Genomic DNA, 12,213 nt, shown 5'->3' with positions numbered 1-12,213 from the left:
GGAGGTTTATTACTTCATTGCACGGAGGCACCCAGCTAACAAGACACGGAACTCACCCTTCCCATGTTACTTCACTAACAGAAAGCTGCCAGTGCTTACTGGAACATATTATTTTTTACTGGAACATACCATTTTTATTTTACTGGTGCAAAATTCAACACTGAAGGTTAAGCGAAAGACTGCAAAACACCCTAGGAAGATGGAGACATGCTTCAGGGCAGTCTCTACACTCTCTGTCTCCCAGCAGACAATGAAATCAATGTTTTCCAGGATCAAACTGCCACATCCTGCCTACCTCAGTGCTGATCTGTGCTGGGATGCTGACAAATTCTGGATTTGAAGCAAATGCTGTCAGGTTTTCCACAGCCTCTATCAATGGCGCGGTAGCAATTCTACACTTGTTGCGGTTCTCTTCAGAGAAATCACCATCCAGGGCCTAGAAGTTAAAGCACGGTTTGAGCTCCACGTGAATGGGTTTCTTTGCAAAATCAAATATGATAGTTTAATTCCTATGAGTTCAAACTGTTGTGCTAATGCCATTTGAAATTCAAAACTTCCCACAGAACAACTCTGATGTGAAGAATGCGATAGTTTAACTCTGTTTTTGTTTGTTTGTTTTAAACTTAGATTATTACTGACCCTAAAGTCAACACAGCTGCTTTACTTCATAAGACTGAACAAGTGCTTTAAATCATTGATCTGATTTTTCTCAGAAATCATGTCTCAGTGCACCTCATGCTCTAATGTGTGGAAATGGCAAACAATTTGGCTCTTTCTTGAACTATTCTTTTTTGCTTTAAAGCAAACCATTAATTTACTGTTATCATTTTCACACAAATGACCTAATTTCTTTCATAATCTCAGAAATACTTCAGTATGAAGGACCTTCCGTATTACCTTCCAGGCTTAGAAGCAAAACTGTTTTCACCAGAATTTCAGTTGCGGATCAGCTAATGGATTCAGATTCATCAGTTCTCTATACCTTAGAAAGTATTATTTTTTGCTTATAAGAGGCAAAACGACCCCCTGCCACAACACAGGCAGGTATCTGGAAAATACATGACCATTAACAGAAGACTATTAAACAGCAGCAACATAAACTACTCCGGATATTAAGCAACACAGCACCACTATAAACCTTCACATTTGGTTGTTTGCACACTATTCTGATGGTGCCAGCTCATTCTGCACATCAACACACAAGTATTCCATCTCATAACGGCCTCATAAAGGCCAGCTGCCTTTCTGTTAATATTGCCCAGTTCTTCCCATTTTGACTATGACACAGCTATACCCCGTCATAGTTTTCAGATCAGACCTTCAAAAGTGTAATTAAACATTTCTTAAAACACACAGATCACAGGTTAAACGATACTGATAACTGTTCTGATTCTGAAGAAAAATGCAGCGTGACTAAGCAGCACTTGTACCTTGATAGTCTTAACCAGGTTAGCGGTGCTGTTTGCAACTTCCTTGGCAGATTGCACAAAGTGTCTCTTGGCAACAGGATTTGCTGTCTTTGATGAAGCAATGCGACAAGCATTGCACAGAGCAGAAGTATGTTTGGCCACAATTGTGGCAGCTGACAATACCTGTCAATGTAGATGGCACAAAACAAACAGACTGTCAGAAAGGCATGACAGTTACTATACTCTAGCTCTGCAAAGCTACAGTTCAAAGCAGAACTCCTTTGCTCGGTCACAGACAAAATGCATACCCTAACAGTGACAGTCTCACCACAATCCTCTGGAATTACCTGCGATGGGCTGCTTGCTGGATCTACCAAATTCTGGCAAGCCATCTGGATTGCTTGATTGGCTCTGGCAAATTGAATTGGGTCAACAAGACCTTGCTGACCTGCCTGACTGTTGGGATCTGAAATGCCAACCAGGTAAGCAGCCTAGAAATCAAGAAAGGAAGAAAAAAAATAATCTATGAAACAATGCTAAATTTATCTTGTCTTTCTGCTAAGTTTTACATGTGATTGCAAACGGAGTTTATTCAAAAATTATACTGAAAAATACTATGAACACTGCCTTCAGCAATACATCTCCAGAATCTGATGAAAACAGGACATCTCAGCCACTACACTTCCAAAATTTGACTTGTGAAAACAAAACCATCCTGTTTACTTAGGCAGCTGGTCTCCCTGGAAAAGCTGTTTTGCACTTGGACAGTCAATGGAAAAGCTTTAACAATCATAAACACTCCCTAGTGACTTACTGGATTTGCCACAGCTGGTGGTGGAAAGGGTTTTGATGAAGCCTGAGCAGAAAGTCAGTTTTACTTTTCTTCACTATTTTTTCATATGTAAAGCCAACAAACACCTCTCTGCATTCCTTCTCACCAGCCAAAGCCAGGACACCACAACAAATGTGGCTGCTAAGTAACTGACCATCACATCTGTGGGGGTGGTCGTCACACTGCAGCTCAACATGCCTTACAGCCAAATTTACTTTCTTTCTTAATTTGAGATTGTTTCATGCCTCTCAACAAGGAGGAATTGTCTGGACTGTCAAAACTGTGTTTGAAGATCACTTTTAACTTACATTATAATACTCTACCTATTACTTTCATATTTCGTAAAGAATCTAGGGTTAGATGAAGTCCATAATGAGACATTCTGTATTTGTGGAAATAAAAAAGCAGTTTCCAGATGCATAGCATGATTTCCCACAGCCTGATGCTTTACTTACAAGGCTGTACCTGCTTTAACATAAGGAAGAGGATCTCAAGAGAGCAAGAAAGCAATTATAACTCTAATTGGGTCTGCAGATGTCCCCTAAATACTCTTGCAGCTGCTATTGAAGTCAGGACTGCAGCACAAAACACTTCTAATTAAGAAGAAACACATATTCCTCAACTCCAAGACCAATTATAAAGCCTTCCTGTATAAGGTCCAACCACAGTGACCATCTCTTGACTCTTTGGTTATTCAGAAAGCATCTGCTTAGCCCAAATGAAGTAAATCTCAGATTTACACATGCATAACACCCACTTTCTTAAAAACAAAAACAAGCATACATTTGCTTTGCAGACTTCTATTTTACAGGCTTCAACAGCTTACCTGAGCTGCTGCCTCTGTGAGGCCACAAAGAGCTTTGGACGCAACTCCAACACATTCTCCAAAGACCAAAAGATCCCCGGTTTTTGCATTCTGGGAAATGCCTGCCATAGATTCTCCAAGAGCCTCAGAAATTAAGAAAACAAAGTAAGCTTCTCAATATGTCTCCTTACCAGTCAAAGGCAAATGATTTCTGGTCCTGAACCAGCTCTTGCCCCACAGATCTGCTTGACTCAGCTTCTAGAAACGTTAGCTAGTTAATAAGCTCATGGATTTGAGGACATTCCTTTGTGTGGTGTGAGGAATAACGATGTGCAGATTAACACTGTATTTACAGTGCCAAGAACTTACACTGTTAGAGCTCTAGTGACTATGAGGATACAGAGATAACCCTCGATTTTTCTATCATACAATAATCATTACAGCTAGCCTGGCTGTAAGTAGGTTTCACAGACTTCAGAACATGACAACCACACCAGCAACTGCTTTCAACACATTCTGAATCTTCTTTGCCCCTAAACTCACTGAAACTCCCCAAAGATGGGATTGCATCTAATCCACTGGGACCATCTGGATGTCAGAATGCACACTAACTTTTAAAGCATCTCACCAATTTCAGTTCATCTCCTTCTAAAATTCAAAGTAAGATTTGACCACAATAGAATAGGAATGACAGACACAGCCCCAATCCTTTAAGTATTCTCTTTTTCTTTTAGAGAACAAAGAATTCAAAACAATCCCAATGATTAAGTAATAAAAACACCAAAAGCAAAGCTTGTGAGCAAGATGTATGACATGACATAGTATGCTTAAAAATAACTTATGAGATTCCAGAAAGATCTTCTGGTGTACTGGCATATCTGGAGTGCTCAGAAATTTCTCCAAGCTGTTTCACACAGAACAGTAAAATGGTATCTCATTACCAAGGCTCCCATTTACGCTCTGGGCATTTCCAATAGCTGCAGTCAAAACATATCATGATGTACAACATGCTGTATAATATAACAAACAGGAGGAGAGAAGGAAGCTGTACCAGCATTGCATGCCAATCACATAGTTAAAAACGTTACCAAGGTAAAAAGCCTTTTGAGCGACAAAGAAAATGAAATGACCCCTCTCATAGCCTGATCTCAGGCTAAGTTTTACCAAGGAAAGCAACATACATTTTAGAATAGACTGTGCTATGTTTCCAGCATGTTTAGCATGTATGTGGAAATGCATAATACACTTTACAACTGTCACAGAGATAGGAAAAGGAAGTTACCTTTGAGTTCTCCATTACACCCTCAATACAATCAAAATACGAGAGGTCGCTCACAGGCTCATTGGGGTTATCCAGCATTCCCTTCACTGTCTAAAAAAAGAGAAGCAGCTTTGGCTTAGTGACATAGTCTGAAATAGTAAGCTGAGAAAAACATACACCATCACAACCGCCCTTGTGATGTCAGTGTGGCCACAACTTTGTCTCCAGCAAGCAAATCAAACTACAGCCATGGAGAGCTCAAATACAGATGTACAAATGACACCTTAAATGCTACCCCACATCAACTGCACTGTGGTACAAACTCATTTTTGCACTACAAATCTGCTGAAAGTATAACCTTATGTAAATTAACCTGCATTTGTTATGACTGACCTATAGCAAATTATACTTGGCTGACATCAGGCAACCTGGTTTTGTGCCTGTTCTGAACAGACTAATAAATGTTTTCAGTAATATTTTAACATCTAATAACTGGAATTAAAAGGCTAAGTGATAGGGAGAACAAGATATCATTAAAGTGCTGCCAAGATACAAAAAGGGCTATCAAACTAAATTGCAACTTAATCACCTGCTGGCCTCCTCCTATAGTTAAAAGGACCCAAAGTATAGTTCCCTCTGTCAAAAACTGCAAGTGTGAGATTTAATTTTTTTTTCCTGAAATGATTCTGAAATCTAGAAATAAAAAAGTAAAAATTAGTCATATCTTCACTTAGAAAATTTATTTCCATAAACTTGTAAAAAGCTGCAAGCAACAGAAGACAATAACTCTCTTATGCTTGAAAAATCTGCAAGGTGCTTCTTTCCAAGTTAGAAAGGAGAAAACCTCTCCAAACACTGGGCAAAAATGACTTAGCAACCTTTCTGAAGAAAGTGAAGTCTGTACGTTCGAAAGATCCTATTATCTGTATATTACGATATTCACCTTGCACATGAAGGAAATCAGGGCATAACTTTAAGCCATTAGATCCATACCAGAATTCAACTCCTAAAATTAAAACATACCTACAACATTTTTAAAGGCACAGTCCTCTTTTTCTAAGTTATAGTTTAGCAGTCTTTAAAGTTTTACAGCAATTAAACTGTGAGAACAAGGTGATGTGAAGAAGAGGTCATATGTAGAAAACAATTTCCAGTTCTCACAGCGATTCCTCATTGTTGTGCCTCGTCCTTACACAGCAGGTTGGGAAGTAAGCTACTTCCTGCAATATCTGCACCACTATGGAAACAGAAGCCCTCAGAACATGAGGAAACAACAGCAGAACAAGTCAGCACAACTTCATGCTGACAGGTAACATGAATTTGAGATTGATCCAACACCTTTGCATTCTCTATAATCCTATGAACCTTCCAGCTGAAATTCTGAAAGAAACTTATTGGCTCCATGGAGGCCATACAGTGAGGTCCTCTCAAGACATTATTTCAGAATCTCCAGGGAAAGACCACAAAATGTGCTGACAACTATCAAGTCCAAGCTGAAATACACTAAGCATCTAAGTAGCACTGGAAGTAACAACCTGCTAAAAGCATAAAATCAAGGAACTGCAGCTCCCCCCTTCAGTGCACTGCTGGTCCTGGGAATGTCCAACCCGTTGTGACTCCTTTTTAATTCACAGTAATTATGAATAATCTTGACTAAAAACTGTACTTTCTGGGAAGCAGAGAAGAGGGAGAAGGAGACACATCAGCAAATTTCACCCTGGCCAAAACCGTAAGAGGTTCAGAGAGGTTCTATGCTTACCTTGTATGCAATTAAAACCTCTGCCACAGATATCAAGTGAGAAGACAGTGACAGCAGCCAATCAAAGAAAACAGGGGAAAAACAAACATTTGGGGCCCACTGTTCTTCAATAGAACTTTCTGGAATGTAGTAATACCTCCAGTTCTCTGAGTGCATTGTCACATTCCTTCTGCCCGGGAGCCTGCTGGGTGCACAGCGTGATGAGCTGGTTTATGCTCTCAGTCACAGCTCTAGGGAAAGTAGAAGGGAAAAGATACATTTTCAAGTTGAACTATTCTTCTTATTGAAGCTTTTATTTCAATAACTGCATATTACAATGCTTTCAAGCTTTCATGTTTTGCTACTATTTTTCTTCCCACATTCTGGGCAATAACCCTGTATTAAAGTAACCCACCTAAAGACCTCTTCCTTAACAAGCTTCACAATGCAAAAAGACTCTCACTAAGGCATTTCATAGCGACCAACATCTGAGGCAATTGCAAACAACTTAGATGTCAGTCCAGAAGAAACAGAAGCTTAATTTCAGTGACATTTACTTTGTGTGTCCATGGCATTGAGGTTCCAGCTCACACCATGTGGACCTACTGGAGCAAACAGCTGAGCCTAGCAAATAGGCTGCTGGCACCAGATACCTCAAATCTCTTTGAATATATCATATCAATATTTGGATCCTGCACGGCTCTCAGCCCCTGCCACAGTTCTAATTGTCTGAGGAAGTCAAGAGAAATGGCTCCAAGAGGGAAGAAAAGCCACTGAAAAGGGTATGATTACGATGATCTCTGGAGGTCCCTTCCAACCCCTACAATTCTGTGTGATCCTGTGATTATCAATTAAAACTAGGTCAAAGGCGGAGAATAAAAAAATACAAGAAAGTTAATCATAGCACTATAAAAGATGAGAGCAAAAATAAGGCAAGTTGGTGGGAAGTAAAGAAGTTGTGCCTTGTTTGCTCATTTTCATGATTTTCACAGAGAAGAGAAAGCAAAAATAGTTGACCTGGCCGTATCACAACAGCAAAGAAAAGAGCCCTAGCAAACTTTGTCACAACTACTGCATTTGCAAAGATCTGGAAGGGAAACACAGTGCCTAAATTGCATTGAATGCAATCCTATTGCATTTTGTTGCTGTCTAGTGTCCTTAAGAATGCAGACATACCTTCACACACAAACACCACGGCAAAAGAGACCATCTAAAGACTGTACTGCTCGTCCTCCCCTTTTTTATTGAATGTTTCTACAGAGGGAATATCAGTCTGGCAAAACCTGATAAATAGGTGGGCTTCATTGGAGACACTAACCGCATTTGTACTCCAAAGAAATAGGAATACTTCAACTCTAAAGCAGAAATCCATAGCAGTCTAATGCTGTGCCATAAACACAGCCTTGTGCAACTCCTTCATTTTAAGCAGTGTACCTTTGATTACCTACAGCTTGCCTAGAAGCCTACGTATTTCTGGGAGCCAAGATGGATGGCAGAACGTTTTTGTCAAGAACATAACAACAAAATACCTTATATAATAGCATACCTTACTTCTCAAAGTATTAAAAGAGTGGACTTCTTTTGTTTTTAATCATTTGATATTGAAGTGTGATGATTCCAGGGTCCAGGACAAATATCAGCCTCCTTTTCCTTAAGAAAGCAACAGCCCTATCTTAATCACTTCCTCTCCACACTAATCTTTGAGGGAGTAAATAATTTGGAAGGCAATAATACTAAGAGCAACACACAAATTTCATTTCAGACATTGATCTGATACAATACTGACACTTCTAAGAAAAAGTGCTTCAGCAGTCTTCTTCCAGTTTTATTTTTGAACATTCAATTAAAAGACTTCATAGCAAAGTAAGTTCATCTGATAAAAAAGTCATGACAAAAATTTGGGAAAAAAGTAAGTGAAAAGTGATTATCCATTCAGAAACACTAAAAACCAGTGTTACTTTTCAAATAAGCACTGAGAACCGTGACCAAGAAATGGGGTCTTAGAGACAAAATTCAAAGCATGGTTAAAAATCTTTAAAGTAAGGTTATCTTTGGCCAAATAAATCTATCATATCATCCAATCCTTTCAGGTCCTCTTGATCATATGCACTCCTGGTTATAGACAGCCACCCTGATTTTTACGTACAGCTTATATAAGGACACGGATTCTGTTCCTTTCTTTCTTAAGGGCTGAGAGATCTACTATCACCAGCATCTTGCCAGAACAGAGATGGAAAGAAAAGTAAAACACATTAGTTCCTTTAAAAAAAACAGGCCAACTCTTCAACTAGTGATTATCTCCATCAGTGCTAACAAGCCATGCCAGATAAGGAACTACCACAGAATGAGCAATTTTCCAAGGACCTACATTCATTTCAACAGAACTGCAGGTTCCAACCACTCAGTAAACTGACAGTATCAGAAGAACATATTAAAAGAGGAGAGGAAAGCAAATACCTTAAGCAAAGCCTAAAAAAGCAAAGCACCCTTACCTGGCTGCTGCCGCTAATAGATTCTTGGCATTAGGAGCTCCAGGATCAACAGACAAAGACTTGGCAGCCAGTAAAAGCTTGCTGGAAGCCATAGAGATGCTCTTGAGGTTACCTATTACTTGAATCTGGTCTTCTTTTGTCTGAAAAGCCATAGCAGCATAACATTAAGTGCCTAGATTGCAATACAGAGGATGCAAAAACATTATGTGGAAACCTATTTTGTTTATCCACCTGAAACCACTGACATGCAAAGGGCCATAGTCCAGAGGAAGACATGGAGCAAAGCCTTTGCTCATCCAGACAGGTGCCTCTAGCTCCATTCACATAACAGAACAAGAAACCCATGTAACAAATAGCTTCATTTCTAACAATGGCAGTATTCAAAAAGGAGCAGCGGAGAAACTTTACTACTTGTTGAACACAGCTTTCATTGTCAAGATTCTCACACATCTCTGCCTGGCACAGCTGATCCACATTACTCCATCAGTGTGTACTGTCTGTATTCTAACATCCCGTGTAAACCACAAGCTCTCTTGCATCCAACTGGGATTACTTACACAGAAAATCCCTCCAGAACGTCCTTGGTTACAAGAAACTAAATTCAAATAAGCCTACTTCAGACCATCCAAGTCAGAATGCTTACTATTACCCATTCACTTTGCACCATTGTTCAGAAATGAAACTTTCACATGCATACAATTACAGGGAGTACTGCAAAATCACAGCAAATAGCGATAATTAGATTGTTCCTTTAGTCATCAGTAGAAGTGAATTTGTTCCAGCAGTCTGTTTAAGGCTTAAAGAAGCTGTTACTCAGTTATCACTATTATTACTCTATTACTCAGTTGATGCGAATAGTTTTTCATCTATATTTACATTCTACTCTGCTCCCTACTCTCACCTGTAGTACTTCTGTACAGGCCAAATAACTAGACACAGACAGAAAGCATTCTCTATTGAAAGATCTGTCACTAATTGCTAAGATCAATTTAATTCACTATGACAGCATAACAAGCAAACCCTGAAGGTCCACAATATCACCTGGAATTCTCCTTTCAAGAAGCAGTTTGCATCATTCTTTCCACCTTTGCCTGCACTGAACTGCCTCGGACAAAACATTCTAAAACTTAATGAGATTTACTGGAGATTAAATTTCAGAGAATCAACTGGTATTCACTATCTACCTCACTTCACAAATGTGAACCCAGTTACTAAGTTTGATGAAGAATAACCAACAGTTACTGCCTGATCTCTATTCAGCAGAAATACCTGAAATGCACCTGCTTTATAGAGGTACTTCATAGGTGGCTTTGAAGGACCAGCACACTCCAGCTAGTGTTTCTTCCAGAAACAATTTTTAGGTCTTCAGGTTCTGCTTACTAACTAGGACAAAACAGCCTACTAATTGTTTTTACTACATCCTTCCTGGTCATGTAATACATGACTTCCTCATATGCTGGCATTTGTTAAGTTAAACCATCTCCAAAAGACCAATTAGCATTGTTCAGAATGCCTAAACTCAGTAAGATAATGCAAGAAACATCCTCAACTTCAAATGAGAACCCAGATGACTAGGAATAAACGAGATAATGTAACAACATCCCTGAATGCTACTGAGTTTACCAGAACAGCACTCTTCCAGATTTTTAATCACTAAACAGAAGTGCAGGTGCTGCTGTCACATGCATGGCACTTCTGCTCCTCACCCGCTTATTCCATGCTGTAGTAGGTCTGCAGTGGCACATAAGATAAAGCAGTACAAGCCTGGATTTTAAACACATCTTTCTGTCCTTCCACCTAAAGCATTTGAACTGTAGCATAGAAAGGTGTCAAATGTTGAACGAAGATTACATAAAATACATTCCAGAGTAGTTCTACCAAAATAGAGGCAACTATTTCCATAACCTTTGAGAAGTTCAGCAGGCCTTTGTATCTCCAGATATGCAGGTCATAAATCAGTTAGCAAACAGACCAAACCAGACAGGTGAACACTAAGTCACACTTCTGACTGGCCACAGAAACAAATATACAAATGTTGAGTTCACTTCACTCTGGATGACTGCTGCATAACCTATCATCTGTCACATTTGGACATGCTTACATTAGTACATTGTACTGCGTTCCCAGGACAGCCTTGTTCCCCATTAGCAAGATTAAAAAAAAACAAAACAAAACAAAAAAACAGAAAAAAAAAAAAACTTACTTGAGCTTGGCCAGCCATTTCAATACCAGCATCAAGAAATTCATCGAAATCATCACTAAATTTCCCAGATGCTGCAGCCAGTTCCCCACTTTGGCCCCGGGTAGCATGGACAACTTCTCCTGCTGACTGATTCAAATCTGCTGCTGCCTGATTCAGCTCACTCTGAGCTTCTTGAAATGACTTAGAACTTGGAGGTAGCTGTAAGAGATTGAGAGCTGTATTACTGTCCACCGAATCACACCAGCTCTTTTTGACTGCAAAGTTCAACACAATTCAAGAATATGAAATGCAAACAGCACTAAGTGCCACAAACTAGAATGGAGTACTGCATCTGAACGTCTGCTGATTCAGTTCTAAAGGCAAAATATCCAACTACAGGATAGTCATCAACAAGGAATCTAGACAGTGAGCTGTTTCTTTCAAGGGACAGACCATTAAGCAAGCTTTTAAAAGGACAGATAAGATGTCAGTTATCTATTTGGAAAATTCCAAGTGTTGAACTCGGTGAAAAAAGTCGGAGAAGTTTTGTTCTCCATGTCGTTGCTTACTTCCACAAACAAGACTTCCAGAACAACAAGCAAGTATCAGCAGTGCTTCAGTGACCAAGATTAGCCTTGACTTGATCTGACCACGCAGCATTGCACAAACACTAACATAAAATTCCTTCTTCATCCACAGGGTAGCAAGCAGGATCACTGATAGATGAGGCTGCGTTGCTCAAATCACATAACCTTTCCACAAATCAGCAGTGTTCAAATGTTTTTTTTTTTTTTCTTTTTGCAACCCCTCTCTGCCCACGCCTGATAATGAATTAAGAGAACAGACTTCTTAAAACTGCATAATAAACAAAACATACATGAAGTACTTCAGGCACATTTGCTACATAATAATTTGATACGTGGGGAACCCAGATCAGCTCTTCTGAAATTTATTTTTATGGTCAAAGACTTCTCACCAAATCAACAAGGAGCTTCTTGCTAGACTCCCCAATACTCTTCAAAGCCACGTCCACATCCTTTTGCCCAGGTAGACAATTCACACAGTTATTGAGTGAGTGAGACACTGCTTTTGCCACCTACAACACAAGTAAACACAATCACACTGAGAAAGGCCTAAGCAATCATTTAACTTACCAACCAATAATCTATAGCCAACTTTTACAGTTCTGACTCCAAGGTCATTTTTGAGGCTTGCAAGCTCTTGGGTTGCACACCTGTAGTCTAGCAATCACAAACTATGCATACTCATTTGATAGGATTGTGCTGGCAGAGCAGCACCAGGAATAAAGGCTTCACCACCCCAGTTACAGGAAAGCCCCAGAAGTTAACCACATACTGATCAGTCTTCAAAAGCAGTTGCAGCACTCATGGAGATGTGCTTACTTTTTGAGTATAACATGAATACAGATCCTTTTATTAATGGGTTTAATAGGTGTTTTGTCATACACTTAACTGTACTTTTGTCTCCTTTGTT

General features: G+C 39.5%; 1 protein-coding gene across 2 annotated transcripts in view; it reads right to left on the bottom strand.

The window, feature by feature from the left end:
* TLN2 (talin 2) overlaps positions 1–12,213 on the bottom strand; it is a 140,752-nt gene that overhangs the window by 43,527 nt on the left and 85,012 nt on the right. For both annotated transcript variants that reach the window (XM_042824063.1, XM_042824062.1), the window contains 9 exons: positions 11,696–11,815; positions 10,741–10,938; positions 8,538–8,677; positions 6,203–6,296; positions 4,329–4,418; positions 3,068–3,190; positions 1,757–1,900; positions 1,431–1,592; positions 296–436 (listed from right to left, as the gene is read on the bottom strand). In XM_042824063.1, coding sequence (XP_042679997.1) covers positions 296–436; positions 1,431–1,592; positions 1,757–1,900; positions 3,068–3,190; positions 4,329–4,418; positions 6,203–6,296; positions 8,538–8,677; positions 10,741–10,938; positions 11,696–11,815 — 1,212 coding nt within the window. The remainder of the gene's footprint in view (positions 1–295; positions 437–1,430; positions 1,593–1,756; positions 1,901–3,067; positions 3,191–4,328; positions 4,419–6,202; positions 6,297–8,537; positions 8,678–10,740; positions 10,939–11,695; positions 11,816–12,213) is intronic.

Source organism: Centrocercus urophasianus, unplaced genomic scaffold, assembly GCF_019232065.1.
Source record: "Centrocercus urophasianus isolate 14NV4802_14NV808 unplaced genomic scaffold, USGS_Curo_1.0 seq_23, whole genome shotgun sequence".
NCBI classification, from domain to species: domain Eukaryota; kingdom Metazoa; phylum Chordata; class Aves; order Galliformes; family Phasianidae; genus Centrocercus; species Centrocercus urophasianus.
The sequence above is the reverse complement of the archived record's forward strand: the minus strand, read 5'-3'. Positions and strand labels throughout refer to the sequence as shown.